Source organism: Sceloporus undulatus, chromosome 1 (genome assembly GCF_019175285.1).
Source record: "Sceloporus undulatus isolate JIND9_A2432 ecotype Alabama chromosome 1, SceUnd_v1.1, whole genome shotgun sequence".
NCBI classification, from domain to species: Eukaryota; Metazoa; Chordata; class Lepidosauria; order Squamata; family Phrynosomatidae; genus Sceloporus; species Sceloporus undulatus.
The window spans coordinates 293,468,006-293,484,606 of NC_056522.1; the positions used below are offsets into that span (position 1 = coordinate 293,468,006).

Genomic DNA, 16,601 nt, shown 5'->3' on the forward strand with positions numbered 1-16,601 from the left:
TACTGCCTAGTTCTCCAACATGGTAAAACTTCAGAGTGATAAATAAATAACTTCTGACACAGATATAAGCACCAATATAGGGAAGTCAGTTGCAGTATTATTTTAATTTAATCTTATTAAAACGTCAAGCTTTCTGAAGACTTTTCATATAGCACTGGACTCTAGATGTATTTATCCTAGCAGGTTCTCTTTTATTTTAAAGGCACATGTATTTTTCAAGGGATATGGAGAAAAATGACTATGCTGAGCTGAGCTGTAGCCTGCTGTTGATAATTCGTATGAAGCCATAGCTTAAAAAACTGAGTGTTTCTTGCCTGAAGAGAGAGGGGGGGTGTGAGAGAGAAACTGAGTCTTCCTTTTAAGCATTTGGATCAAATAAGGGGTAGTCTGCTTCCCCAAAAGTCTCAGTGACTGCACTGCCTGATTTAAAACTTTATTCCTCCTGGCAGGAAGTAGGCTCCCTAGGAAGTAGAATAGTAGTTGCAGAGGGGTGCACTAATTTTGCCTGGATTATTCTGCCCCTCAAGCGGATTCACAGAATGAAAACATGCTGATCCATTAGTCACTATGAGGTGATAACTTACGAGCATTTCCTTTATTAGTTGTGAAAACTGATAGTTACATATAAATTCAACCTCACAGCTTTCTTTGTTTTTCTGGAAATAATTTCTTGGAGACACTGAAACACACCTCAAGCACATCTAGCCATTCTTTCAGCATCTGCATGTTTCACTACTATTCCCCTGGGAAGGAAGCAGTACCAGTGATGGTGATTGCACAGTGCTACTTCTCTCCCATAGCTACCCCATTCCCTAGCCCGTCCCTTTTCATTCATGTGGGAAACATGTGAATTGGGAAACCTATCGTGCAGTGCCTCAGGTGCGAAAACCCATTTCCAGGACACTTACACAATTGGCAGTCATGTGGCTGCTTCCCCCCTTTCTTCTTCCTCCTAGCTATTCCTGTTTTCCACACAATTCCTGAGCTCTGAAACCTTGACATTTTAAAAAAATCATTTTAAAAAGCTTAAATGAAGGCTGCAGAGCTTCGGAGTTGCACAAAAAAAGTTGAGGGGAGATTTTAAAACCTAAAGGCATGCTGGGTAGGGCATAAATGAGGGAGGGTGGGGTTAACAGAGAGGACAGGAAAGGAGCACCATGGGGACAGCAGCTACGGTCATGCAAATGAAAGAAGTGCAGTGGTGGACGCTCCAAAATTGGTATGTTGCTGTTTTATTTTTGGTTGCATGACTGCAGTGTGAAAGGGGATGGTGTGATGATGTCCTACATCTCACTGATTTTCACAGCCAAGAACTTTTAGGAATGACTAAACAGTATCCATTGGTGCATTATTAGTATTACAACTTACCCAAGTAAAATTCAGGAAAATGTGTTGGCCATTTAGTACATTCAAACAAAAATCCACCAAACAGTGATAACTTTATTGAAATGTACAATATACTTGTTGCAAGTTTTCGAAGCTCCACTAGCTTCTTCAGCAAGCAAGATTTACCCTCTGCATACCATCTTAACTAAGGACAGAAACAACAAAATGCAGGCATCTTACTAACATCTCCAATTTTTCTCCTGTTTGGTTTGTAACGTTTTGCCAGACGAAGAAGCCAGTGGAGCTTGTTTGGTGGATTTTTGTTTGAATTTGCTAAATGGCCATCACAGCTACCCTTGCATATCATCTGTTTAATTCTTCATGTTGGAAATGTAAGAATTCATGGCTTTCTGAATGCATGCACACCCTTTATTAAAGCTGAAACTGGCAACTTTATCACAAGGAAGGTTTATTCAGCATGTTTATTCAGAAGAATCTGCGGCACAGTAAAGGCTTGAAACACTTAGGTTTTTCCCACTGTGCCTCCTTTTTTTTTTTAATGTTAAACACTCCAAGAACCTATTATTCTCTGAAATTTCTGAGAGCTTTTTTTTCTTTTGCTGAATATACTCCCTGTTCTAATGGTAAATGCAGTTCTAAGCCATACAAATCATAGCTCATAGCTATTACAATCAGCATGACCTCAGTTGACAAAAGACTAGTTTAATATGCAGGTATTAAACCTAGGCTCCAAAACAATGCCATTTCAGTTCTATTATTCCAGCTATTGTTTAGGCCAGGTTATAGTTTCTCAGATGTGCATATATCCATAGAAGCCTTTTAGAATAAAGCACCATTGTATCAATAGGATGAGGTTTGCTCTTATGACGCATTAATTCTACAGTAGTAATCCATCAATATCTGCTACAGTGCTAGGTTTCAAGAAAACAGCTTCTAAGACACCTGTTATGCACAACTCAGAAGTTATGATTCATTGTATTCACTTTCATCTATGTCCATTATCAATTGGTATTTATAATGTATCAATATGTAATAAAACCAGAATATCTCATGATATCAATTTTATTGCGAATGAATGAATGAAAATTATCCTTGGATACTAACTCTTCTGGTTACCAGGCCACTAGAATGATGCCCCTGCCACAGTGTTGTGGCTATGTGATGTCTTGCCTTCTTCTCCTGCTTCCTGAAACAACTAAGATACTTTCTCTGTTTCAAAACCAACATGCTATATATCACCTAATTCAGATTTAGTCCTGTTTCATGTCTTGCTTCACCTGCCACCCTTGGTGTCTGTTCAGAGGCATGACTGGTGCAATATGGGGTGGAATACTCAGGTCCACATAAAATAAATAAGAATTGATCCTTAGTGTCTAAATCACAAACATGACTTGCAGAAAAGATAGAGTTGTCCTAAAGTTGTCCCGCCTTCTCCCATATAATCTGCCCTGTATGCACAGGTCCTCTGGTGGACATTTACTCCTGTCAGCAAGGACTAGGTTGGCACCTGTCAGCCAGAAGACTTTTTCTTCAGCCACCCCTAGACTTTGGAATGACCTCCAGATGAGATTCAATAGCTGAATACACTATCTGAATTCAAAAAAGCATTAAAGACCAGGCTTATCCTGGTGATTTTTAAATTGTGAATTTTAAGTAATGAACTTTAAATGTGGCTTGTTTTAATATGTGTATACAGTCAGCTGTCCTTATCCACCAATTTTTTATTTATGGATTCAGACATCCATAGCTTGAAAATATTCCAAAAAAATATAAATTCCAAATAGCAGACCTTGATTTTCTAATTTATTTTGGTGACATCATTTTACTATGCCATTGTATTTAATGAGACATCATCATCATCATCATCATCATCATCATCATTGTTTATATTCCGCTTAATCTCAGGGAATCCAAGCAGATTACAACAGTAAAAATCATACAGTTAAAAAGAGATGCATTAAAATTCCAAGACCCCCAATCCTCCCCCAAACATAAAAACTCTAAAAAAGGATTAAACCAAAGAAAGTTAAAAGCATTAATATACATACACTAAAATGAGATCAAAAATTCCAAGCGGAGTCCGGGGTAGGGTAAAAATGGGGATGGAGGATAAGGGAGAAAGGGACAGAGGGGGGGAAGCAGGTCAGCAGGGCTGTTCCAGTCTGGAAAGGCCTGCCGGAAGAGATCAGTCTTAATGGCCTTCTTAAAGGTTTCCAAGGTGGTAATATGTTGGATCTTGTCCGGCAGGTCGTTCCAGAGTCTAGGAGCAGCTGATGAAAAACTGACTTGAGCATCCACAGATTTCGATATCTACAGGATATCCTGGAATCAAACCCCAGCAGATAACAGAGACACACTATGGAGAACAACGCACTGCATTCTGAGAACGTTCTGGGAACCCGATGGGAACGGAACGCATTTAAGAATACCGCACGTATGTGTTCCCATCGGGTTCCCAGAACGTTCCCAATGTGTTCCACATGTGTTCCAGGGAGGGGACGGATTAGGTGTGTTCCCGGTGAGCTGTAACGTTCTCAGAACGTTCCACAAGAGGTCTGTGCAGTATTCTTCCATTCTCAAATCCGTTCTCTCATTCCTCCGTCTCCTGATTGGCTGAAAGAATGACAGGCAGGGAGGCAGGCAGGCGAGCGACAGCAGTGAGGGAAAGTGTGTGGGGGGGGAGGCGAAAGAAGGAGGGAGGGAAGGAAGGAAGGAAAAAGGGAGGGAAGGTGGGACAAGGGAGAGAAGAGGAAAGGAGGGAAAGAGAGAGAAAGAGAGAGGGAAGGAGAAAATGGAAAGAGGGAGAGAGAAGAAAGGATAAGTAGCAAGAGAGTGAAGGAGGAGGGCAAAACAGAGGGAAAAGAGAGAAGGAAGGGAAGGAGGGGACCAGGGCAGACAGTAAGAGGGAGAGGGTCTGGCTGCTTCTGCAGGAGCCTCTGGTGTCGTGTCCAGCGGGGCTCCTGTGCTGTCAACCTGCAGGAAGCAGGGATGCCAGGGATGCCCAGGACCCTCTCCTTCCCTCCAGGAGGGAACCCACAAAAGCTCCTCTGTTTGGAGCACCACACAAAAGCAAGCAAACAACTCCCAGAATTCCATAGCAAAGAGCCAGACAAAGAGCCAGACAAAGAGTTAAAGCAGGGAAGGAAGCTCACAACCTGAAGGCACACAATACATGCACACACACAGGTGGCAAAGGGTGACAAGCTGCAAAAAAGGGGAACTGGAGTGACAGCAGAGGACTCTTCCTTTCAAACCGGTTTAAAGAGCTGCAATGGCTGCCGGGTCTAAATACCCAGATTGAGGTATTTGTAGTGGGCACTTGCTTCCAGAGGCATTTGGAGGGGCAGAAACCGAATCTTCCCAGTTCCTTACAGTCCTCCAAACAAAATACACATGCGCTACAGCAAAACGTTCTGGGAACGTTCTCAAGAAAAAGGGATGTGCTGTGCAGTAAAATGCGTTCTCATCACGTTCCCATCACATCCCACTTTCCTCAATGCGGTAATATCCATTCCCAGAACATTCCATCTCGGAACGTTCTGAGAACGATATGCGATAATCTTCTATATCTTGTCCTTTTACCTGTATGCATGTCTTTTTACATTGATGTGTATTTTAACTGATGTGTTTTAACTGATGTGGTGTACCTGTTAATTGTTGTTGTTCCTCGCCTTGATCCATGTGAAGAGCCAGGTAAGACTTATTACCATTAATAGTATTTATTATTATTATAATTATTATTACTGTAGTGCAAATTTCCTTGAGGAAGCAATCAAGTCAAAATTAATCTTCTTTAATCTCATTGATTTCATAGAAGGGTCATTCACATGTTAAGAGAAAGAGTAACAGTATAGGAATCCAGAAAGGTCTAATTTTCAACAATACAGATGCAGTAGACTACAGAATATGAAAAAAAATACATTACAGCAATTAATTCTTAATTAAGAAAAATCATAATTAAGATAAAGTTGAATCTCTTCAAAAGAGCTTTAAAAATTGAAAAATATCAATAAAAATAAGCACCATTCTCAATAAATTTGAGCATCATTTTCTTTCATCCCTTTCTTCCAACAAGCCCTTTAAAAAGATGAGCTAGGCAGGGTGCCTGAACAATTCAGTGACTTTTCCTGACCTCACAGTAAGATTATCAAAACAGTTAGATGGCAACACTAGTTTCACATAGGCATCAGGGAACAGTTATTTGACAATCTATGTTCAAGTCAGTGATTGCAATGTTCTATATGTATACATTCTGATGAGTCCAATACTGTAATCTCTTATATTACGGTATTTTTAAAATTGCTCAAACCTAAATATTGTATATTGAGATGATAATGACCCTAAAAATTATATGGGAAACCCACACAATAACCAATTTTCATATATAAAATTGGAAAAGATTGTTAGTTGCATTAAGGAAGAAATTATTGCCTCTAGTGCCTTAGGTAAGCACCTAATAACACTGCACCACACTACATCTCAAATGGAGTTGAGTTATATTTATATAAACCACACAATTTACTAATTCATATCAGGATTAGTTACTGAATATATTCAGTCAGAGCAATTCCTAGCTTACCCTACTGCAAGTAAACCCTGATTAAATATTTTTATAAACTTTTATTAGTCATTATTTTTAAAAATTGTAAGGCCTGACTGGCTAAGGACTCAGGAGAGGACTGAGGCTGGCCCTTGCTCTGCCCTGAGCGCACAAGCAGAGACTGTGGTCTCGGAGGATAATCAGGAGCCCAGCCCTCAGGCAGAAGAGCTTTCTGGAACTGTGGGCATTGAGGAGGAGGAGACTCACATACCTACCTTCAGCCAGAGGACATCCAGCAGTCTCAGAGGCTTTATGCAAAATGCCAAACAACTAAGGAACAGCTGTACTCATGAGAGACGATGATAAAAGCCTGGGAAGGATACCAGATCCTTTGTCAGAGGCTATTTGACTTCCCTGGCAAAAGCACCTTGTTTGTTGATGCTCTGTTTGACTTCTCGGCTTGGATCTTTGAATTTTGGACTGACCATTATGCTTTGCATGTATCTTTGACCTTCTTGGACTGCTCCACTACACTCTTGGTTTGACCTTTTGGCTTGTAACCAGACTGACTATGGACCTTGTTTTCGGAATCTGCCTTTTGCATCCTTTTATATAAGGGACACCAGCACCCTTAGTAGTCTCCAATTAACTACTCTTTAAGCTTGTAATATTCTATGATGCAGCACTACATGTTTCACAGTACTAAAGCTGAAAGGTGAAATCACAAGCGTCTCCATGTACAGATGAAATTGCAGTAGGCAAACACAATGAGCATTCCATGACTGAATTATATAATTGTCTAGGTATAAGAGAGAGAGACACAGAGCAGCTCAAATTAAGTGACTGTCCTGGTGGAACCTCAATGTCTTGAAGACAGAAAGCTACAGAGTCTAGGAGTGTTAATACTTGGGACTACAGACCCCCTCCCCCTCAAAAAACATTCATTGTGTCTATCTTTCACAATTTCATCTGTGTGTAGAGAATCTGATAAACCCCCAAAAGGGGGCATTTTAGAAATTACAGTCCCAAAAGGTAGCACTTCCAACCTCTGTAAAGTTATTTCTCTTTTTTCTCCATCAAGCAGAGTGTTTTATCAAATGAAACGCTAGTCATAGCTAGCTAGTACAGATACTGTGTTATCATCGTGCATATCAGAAAACACTGTATATTCAAAGAATACAGGAGCCATAACTATCACATATTACAGAAAGGCATAATGGGAGGAGATTTCAAATATTTAGGAGTACAGTATTATTATTCCAATAAAATCTTTAAAGAAGCACGACAGTTTCTTGCAATGTGTTTAGGCTCAGGTTGGCCTGACTGTAATCTTATTTCTGAAACTGTCCTAAGAAAATGTAAATTAGAAAAACCATAGGCAGCTCATGTAAATGCAGAACACCTCAGATTTTTAATTTGAAACCTTTCACATATTTGTTGGGATTCACTTTGATGAAGAAAAGAAAACCACCGGGGAGATCCAGAAATCTGTGCATTATATGTACAGCTTACAAGTCAAATTCTTGGCCTTAGGCAGAATCTTACAAAATCATATACCAGTGCTAAATCTGATGAACAGATAATGTTATGACCATTATTATTTTTAGCTATGCAAACTAAATAAGAATAATCATCATATGCTCCAGGGTGTAATAGAAGAAATGAAATTATTCCTTTCACATATTCAGCACTGTGTGATTGACTTGGCATATTAATATATGTGGTTAGAAGGGAAGGGGTGAGGTATACTCCACCACCACTCCAACATTGATATTGATCACTGCCACAGGCAGGACGCCAAACCAGATGGACCACTAGTCTCATCTGTTCTGTCAAATCTTATAACATGGTGCTAATTTCTAGCAGGGATGGGATGGGTAGATGACAAGATTATGGTGCTATGATCAGACGAGCGTAAAACAAACATTTTCCATTAGTATTTCCCAGTGTTCCTCCAGTGCCCCTCCCAACCAACTCTATCACCATCTGCATGTCAAACACAAGCACAGCTCAGTACTGTGTTAAAGAAACGTGGCTTTTTGATATGCTGAAAAGGAACTCTGAAGCACTCCACAAGACAATGAGCCATTTTCATCAGCATAGTTGGGGATTAAAGGCTTTCAGCTTTCATGGCCGGCATCCATAGCTTCTTGTGGTTTTTCGGGCTATGTGGCCATGTTCTAGAAGAGTTTATTTCTGATGTTTCACCACCATCAGAGAAGATGCCAGCCACAGATGTTAGTGAAACATCAGGAATAAACTCTTCTAGAATATGGCCACATAGCCCAAAAAACCCACAAGAAACTATAGTTGGGGATCTATCTGCCAAGAACAATCTAAATAGTCAAAAGGAAGTAATGTTGAGGCCCATCAAGTCCTGTAGTCTCTATTTCAAACACCACATGGTCATGTGATATCTCAGTGAACCAACCAATATATTATACATGTAGAAATCAGTATCAGGCAAGTAGTATCCAGCAAAATAACCTCTACACTCAAATAATGTGTCCAACTCAAAGGGTGAAGTCCAGAGAAAAAGATTTAGATGCATCTGAGCAAACTGCCATACTACAATTCAGGGGGGCATTCCCCTCCACCCAGACAGAAACCAGCTAAAAGCAGGCCTTCAATATAGTTACAGTGCTCCGGCAATGTGAGAAATAGCATCATCAACAATTTCCCTTTTTGGACAGTGATTTCAAAACATGGTAGCCATCTTCCATACTCAAGCTGTGTGTGACCCTGGGTTACAATGGCGTGTCAGAAATAATAGAGAATCAGTTCCCTCGTATGACCTTGACAATGTATATGTGAGAGACATTGTGTGGAGTATTTTTTATGGCACATCCCCATATTTTTGAAACAAGATTATGATAAGAGCATGAGAGTGAACTTGGGAAACAAGATGTCCATCAACCACACCAAAAATAGTGTAGCATTTCCTACTAAATAAAAGAAACGGAAGAAAATGAGAAATCACAAGGTAAAAACACACCTGGTAATAGTACAGAATGAAGTGATCATTTTTAAAATTTCTCCCATATGGTTCTAAATACATGATATAACCAAAATACTAATGATTATCCATAAACTATTTTCTGACTGTTGGCTTGTGGGGAAAAAAAGAAATAATTTGGGATTAATGAGTTCTGTTCCCAGTACTGTACTAGTGAGAGGCAAAAGCATATTACTCATAAAAATCTGAGTGCTAAGGTTTCACCTCTACACATGAAAGCATGCTTTAAATATATACAAGGCGCTTATTAACTTTACAGCAAGATGGTAAAGTCTGAGCCTTGAAAAGAAGAAAGAGAGAGATCTCAAATATAAAAGCTGAGCTCCTCCTATGAGTCGCATAATTACTACGAAAGGGCACTATTAAACTGTCAGAATTCCATTTGGGTCAAATCTTTACACACTTTTCTGAATGGGACAAGATCTTGAACTGCCAGATTTCATGTCATGTTGATTTGCACAAACCATAAGGAAAGCCCATTATTTCAACATATTTAAATTACACTCATGCTACAACAGTCTAATAGCGGAATATTAGAATGACTCATAACAACAGTTTTCTATTCACAGAGGGCCAGTAGTATATATGCTTCATAATTGCTAACTCAGTCTCTCCATGTTAGGTAACATTTAATTTAGAAGAGACTTAAAATCCCTGAGCCTGTTCAGGCATAATATGCAACAGAGAAGTTTGCACTCAATGTGCATGTTGGGCACATTTAACCATACGGAACAATAATGACTTAACTGGGCTACACTTCACCCATTTTAATGCACTGTATTCCTAACCACAATTTTTAAAAGCTTGTTCACTTGAGAGACAAACTAGCTAGTCAGAAAGCCAGTGTCAACAAATAAAAATAATAATAGCTTTTTATCTTCTCGCCTCTCCCAATGGATCGAGGCGGGATCACAACAGAGTTAAAAAACAGTTACAGTATTCCAACATTAGTTACCACGCAATTAAAAACCACAGCTAAAACATAAAACATCAAGTGTAAGACATCAAACATCCTCAGTCAATTGTGGGGTCAGATGCTCTCACTCCATTCTGATGGTCTTCATAGGAGGTCAAGAGGGTATGCGCGGCGAAAGAGCTCTGTCTTTACTGCCTTCTTGAAAATTTCCAAAGATGTGACAAGGTGAATCTCCTCTGGGGGTCCGTTCCATAGTCTAGGGGCAGCTAATACTGAATGCTTTTTGGGAAGTGGAAACTTGTCTGGATGCTGATATCTCTAACAAGTTCTTCCCACTTGTTCTAAGAGTGTGGGGCGGATTGTATAGGGAGATGCGTTCCCGTAAGTAACCTGGGCCCAAGCCATGAAGGGCTTTAAAGATGATAACCAAAACCTTGTACTGTGCCCGGAAGCTAACCGGGAGCCAATGTAGATCTTTCAAGATAGGTGTTATATGGTCAAGTCTCAAAGAGCTAGTGACCAACCTGGCTGCCACATTTTGCACTAGTTGAAGCTTCCAGACTTGGAACAAGGGTAGCCCCATGCAGAGCGCATTACAGAAATAAAGACGAGAGATTACCAGAGCATGTACTACAGCTTCAAGGTCCTTTCGGTTGAGGTAGGGTCACAGTTGGCGTATCAACCAAAGTTGATACCAGGCACTTCTGGCCGTCACATCCACTTGAGATGACAAACGTAGAGACGGATCCAGAAGTACTCCCAAACTGCGAACTTCATCCTTCAGGGGAAGTGTAACCCCATCTAGGAGTGGTCGACAAATTTCCTTACCCAAACCTAAGGAGCCTATGGCAAGTACCTCTGTTTTCCCTGGATTCAGACTGAGTTTGTTTTTCCTCATCCAGCCCATTACTGATTCGAGACAGGGATTCAGAGGGGAGATGCCATCCTTAGTCACTATAGCCGTTGGAGACATAGAGAAACATATTTGGGTGTCATCAGCGTTCTGATAACCCCGAGCCCCATTCTTTGGATGATCTCTCCCAGAGGTTTCATGTAAATGTTAAATAGCATGGTAGATAGAACGGCACCTTGAGGGATGCCAGATGTAAGCTCTTTCCTAGAAAAGCAACTGTCCCCCAGCCTCACCATCGAGAGGTAGGATCAGAGCCACTGAAGCGCAGTGCCCCCTATACCCAACTCCCTCAAGTGTTCCAGAAAGATACCATGGTTGATGGTATCGAAAGCCACTGTGATGTCCAAGAGCACTAACAGGGTTACACTTCCCCTGTCTGTGCCCAGACGGAGATCATCGATTAAGGTGACCATGGCTGTCTCCACTCCATATCCTGCCCTGAAGCCAGTTTGAAATGGGTCCAGATAATCGGTTTCATCCAAGACAGCCTGTTGTTGGAAGGCCACAGTTCTCTTGATCACCTTGTCCAAAAATGGTAATAGGGAGAACAGTCTATAGTTATTTCTCTCCAGGGGATCTAGGGAGGGCTTTTTTAAGATCAGTTTAACCACTGCCAATTTTAACTGCGATGGAAATTTGCCCTCTTTAAAGGATGCATTGATTATAGATTGCAATAATGTAATCATAACATTCCCTCCCTGGAGAGTCAGCCACGATGGGCAGGGATTGAGAACACATGTCGTCTTCCTTACACTTCCAAGGAGCTTGTCCACTTCATCAGTACTTACAAACTCAAGGTGATCCAGTCTAACATGGTCCACAGATTCTCTGAACACTTCTCTTACTGTTTCTGTGATAATGCTGGCATCAAGATCAGCCCTTATCCGAGAGATTTTGTCTGCAAAGAAGTCATTAAAAGCGTCACAGCAGGCTTTAGTTATTTGCAACAAAGGGTTCAGGGAGGGAGGCGGTTGGGTCAGTTCTCTAACCACCCTGAACAGCTCTGCTGGACGGGACTCTGCAGACGCGATATGTGCAGCATAGGAGGAATTCTTTGCTGCACCTATCACCACTCCATAAGACTTCAATAAGTTCTCAAGGAGTGTCTTGTCGGATAAGCGCTGATGTTTCCACCAGCAGCGCTCTAGTCATTGCACGGCCCGCTTCATCCATCGAAGATCTTCTGTATACCAAGATTTTTTATTCGAAGCGGGTCGGAAAGGACGCTCAGAAACGATACTGTCTATAGCCTTGGTAATGTCGTTGTTCCAGTAATCAACCAAGGCGTTGACAGAGTCGCCATCAGTCCCAATCATAAGCCCCTCTAGAGCTTCCTCTAAAACTGTACATTAGTCAATGACCATTTATTATTATTATTATTAATATTATTATTATTATTAACCTGAATGATAAAGTTAAGAAGGAAAGAAATCAGTTTGAGAGAAATCAATAATGCTACGAAACAGAAAATGTACTTCTCTTATCTACACAAATTAAATAGAGTCTTACGGAAGTAAGCAATACTATACACCCCTACAGCAATTTTAATAGAGTTTAAGGTGACTTCCTTCAAGCTTCTCAGAAAGAAACAATGTTTACAGGCTCCAAAAGCTCCCCAAAATTATTAAAAGCTACCAGTGTTTCATATGCAGTACATTTGTTATAATGATACCATCTATGGATAACAATATTTTCTTTCTTAATGTGGACATATTTATTGGATTTCAAGAGATCTGTTATGTCATTCTTAAAGCTTTTTTTTAACATCAAAATTAAATGTTATACTGGATATAGCCATGTAATTCACATAAAAGCCATTAAAAATCAGGTAGATCAATCCAGTATCACTCTGAACATGATTAATGTCAATCCTATTTTAGTTCTTTCCAAGAACTAATAAATCAGTGTTATCACCATGACTTGGGGGAGACATGAGCAGACCCCAATTTTCTACAGCTTTCTAGAGGCCAGTCTACAACTGGCTAGCTAGGTGAGATTAAGTTAGATGTCAAGCTAATTAAATCCAATGCCCACAAAATATGGTTATGAAAAAAGCAAGTTAATGTATTCAAGAGACCATGTTTTTAATTCTGTTCTAATATTATACAGGTAACATACATTATAGAACAGAAAATGTGCAATGTTTACTTTCAATCCATCCATGTTAAATCTTCACAAGTCTTCTAGCACCAGCTTATTTTCTTACAAGGGAAAAAATAGTGCTTGCTAATTTAATGTCATTTCTTTCTTATTTTTTATGCAAGTGTGCAATTTACTGCAAGTGAACAAATCTGTCCCAACCATTAATTATTAATGTTAGAGAGCAGACAGCAGATACACAACAGTTTCCAATCAATGTTTCCCAGAGAGTCAGCAAGGTAGCCCATGCTTAGCAAAAGGGTTGGAGTCCAAAGTATTTTTCCTCATAAGGATAAATCTGATTCACCAAACTTTTCTATCCACATCCTGTTCCTTTCTCCAAAAAAAAAAAAAAATGGCTGGAAAGGAAACGTAATACTCTATTAAGTGTTGTTTTGCAAATATAAGTAAGAGAGAGATCGCCCAAGCGTGAAGAGTCATTAAAATGGATCTTACATGTATCATTATAAATTTAATAATCTCCATGACGGCTCGAGTTCAAGTTAAAATGAATGTCAGCTAAGCATGACCAATTGATGTTATCCCAGCTGCCACTGAGCCTCACTTGGGGTTATATTATACTTTCAGAGGCCCTATTTTACATGTGCACTGAACACCCAGAGCCAAGAGCAGATGGGAGATGGAAGGCTTCTGTAGTTATCAGAGTTTCAGTCAAAACTGAATATTAAAACTAGTAAACCAGCTCAACAATTCAGTTCTGTCAAGGACACCAAATGTTTCTCCCATATAGTGCAAAACCTTGTATACAGGAGGTTTAAAATATATTAAAGGCCTCTTAGAAATTAAGTCGATAATAGGGATTTTCTTTCAGTGTCTATTGATTGTTATTTCCACTTCAAAATGGGACTCTGAAAATAGCAAGGCAAGAATCTTGTCAGCTTCAGCTGATAGTCAACATGGTGCTTTAAAAAGCATAGAGGTAGTCTCTGGGGAGAGTTCCTCCCCCCAAAAGGCAGCATTTCAATCTTGCTTCCAAAAAAGATGCAACCCAAGTTTGTTTTATGATCAGAGAAAAATGAACTTCTGCTCCTTAGCAGACTCAGCAAAAGTACATTGAATACAGAATCCTTCTTGCTGCATTCTCTCACAAATCAACTAGCATTATTGAAATAACAAAAAGTCATTTTTATGCATCACCATTAAAAGAAACATTGTGTGTGTTCAAACCTCATTGAAAGAAAGCACTCCACAAGAACTAGAATAAGTTGTATTGTTTTCTACCAACTAATCTCTATGGTATTTTACACCAACACATCATATTTACAATTTGCTTGGCTTGCACACGAAAAAAGTATAAATTTTCATTGTTCCAGTCATTACTTTGCACTAATATTGATGGATAACAACACTTTCTCAAATACAAAGTCACATGCCAACACATCTTTTAGTATAAACCAAGTCATTTGAAACTTTCATCCAAGTCTTGCAGGCCAACAAAAGCCTTAAAATATGTTTTGAAATATCTTTTGCTTTCTGTTTTTAAAGCATGAAACACTGGCAAATATATTATAAAATACATTACCAAATCCTAGAGCACCAAAAATTTCATTCAGACTGAAATCCAATGCCCACATATCTGGGAGTACACCCAACTGAATACAGTGGGGCTTGCTTCTGACATTCACAGGATTGAGTTTTACATCTAAACAAATCAAGGCATTAAGAGAAAATATTGCCTTTCATTTATGTTTCAAAAAAATCCATCAAAGCAAGTAAGAAATGAATCTAACTCTCTCTGCCTCAATGTCACCATATAGCAGCAGATGCTTAAAATAATCAATCATTTTTTACTCTTGTTTTCCTTCTCCAACTCTTTTACAGATCTCTAGATGCCTTCCACTTCATTGCTCCTCCCTCACCACAAAGTGTCCAGCCAATTAAACAAGAACCATGTTCAGTCCAGGGATGCTCACTCACTACCAGCTACAACACTGAAAATCTGCAAATGGATACAAAAATTGTAAGTGGCATCTGAACCCCTTGAATCATGCTCAGCAATTTAAGCACAAAATGCCACTAGTAAGTCTTGTCACTTACTCTTTTTTGATCTTCCAGTCCATGCGTCACAGGCTTTCTTTTCTGATGCTGGCTAGCCTCTGATCCAGATTCCATTTCCCAGTAACAAATATTCCTTGTGGCTCCTGAAGTGTTCGCCTTAAAATCCACAGTATGAATAAGAAATATCAATGTGAAATTAAAGAAAAACACCCTTCAAATCTCTTCCTTGATTTTTATAATCCTTTCAGAACTCTGGTGTGCCATCTCTACTAATTATCTCAACAGAAAAGCATTTCAAACACCTTTATTCTCTACTTCAGCTCAGATGCAGAATTCCATTGATGTGCTTTATAGAGGAATGGCAGAGCTGAATCCATATCTAGTAGTCTGTGCCACATCATTGTTCTGCCATCCTCCTCACTGTTCCACCAGCATCCTTCTCATTGCATTCTTGGCATAGATAATTTATATATCAATAAAGGTGTAAATGTGAATTCAGTCCACTGTGTTGATATTATCAGCATCCCTCTCCTAGGCCACCTTTCTCCCATAAATCAGTGTAAACAATCCACAATGATAATTGCCTTTTTCAAAGCTACGAAGTGTAAATTACATAAAATCATCCATGCATCTGTGTCATGATCATCATCTTCTTTTTCCGCACAAAGAAAGGCCTAAAAGGAAGAAAAAACATATTTTATCTATTTGATAAATCAAAGGGGTTTCATTCACACAGTCAACTAACTCTCCCCCAAAAATATTTCAGAAACATTACATTTGAATACTTACTTCATAATTTATTTTTACTATCAGGTTTTTTTAATTAAGTATGATTGTCATTCTGACTGTGGATATTTAAAACAGCTTGCCACTATGCTAGTATTAGTAATCTAGTATTACCAGCACAGTTATTACTAGTTTTAATACTGGCTTCAGTCAAGAATAGGTTTCAGAGGGGTCTGGTTTTCCCTAGACATTGTGGGACTACAACTCCCATCATCCACAACCACTAACTATTCTGGCTGGATAATAGGTCACCCACCAGAATCTTGGGACTCACACTCAGGACAGTCTGTCCTAGAGCCAGCAAACAGAACAGAGCTTTACAGAACAGGGTTGTAGAGCTTTATTAAAAAGTCACCTGAGACTGACTGTTTTTCAAAGGATCAAGATTTAACAAAATACAGCAGAGGGAACTCAGAAAGTTCTCTCTACAAGTATGTTTAAGACAAGGCACCATAACCTGCTCAAACTCATTTCAAGAGGACAACTAAAACATGATATCGTAACACCAACAGATTAAGAAAGGAAACTTTCTGGGCCTTATTGAGAACAGATTCATATGTCATATTTAAAATTACTTGGCAATGAATATAGGAGACATTTTCTATAATTTTGATTTCTTATTCTCATAATTAGTTCTAGGGCCATACTAATTATATCACCTGAATACCACTCAGTTCATTACTAGGTTTGATGCATCTCTGAAGAAGCTGCTGCTGAAGGATGTAACTGTGAAGAAAACATGTCAAGAAGTGATAAGATTTGGGGTGAAAAAAATAGAATGGGGGGAGCTTTTTGCAGCATATGATTTCAATGGTATCTGAGGCTACTGCTGCACTGCAGATAGAAAGTAGTCTGATACTACTTGAATGTCATGGCTCAGTGCTATGAAATTCCGGGATTTGTATTTTTGTGAGATATTTAGCGT

At 39.4% G+C, this 16,601-nt stretch overlaps 1 protein-coding gene across 1 annotated transcript in view; it reads right to left on the bottom strand.

The window, feature by feature from the left end:
• Positions 1–16,601, bottom strand: part of NAV2 (neuron navigator 2) — a 783,367-nt gene that overhangs the window by 756,446 nt on the left and 10,320 nt on the right. The window contains exon 2 of the mRNA XM_042439006.1: positions 14,930–15,564. Coding sequence (XP_042294940.1) covers positions 14,930–15,004 — 75 coding nt within the window. The 5' untranslated portion in view covers positions 15,005–15,564. The remainder of the gene's footprint in view (positions 1–14,929; positions 15,565–16,601) is intronic.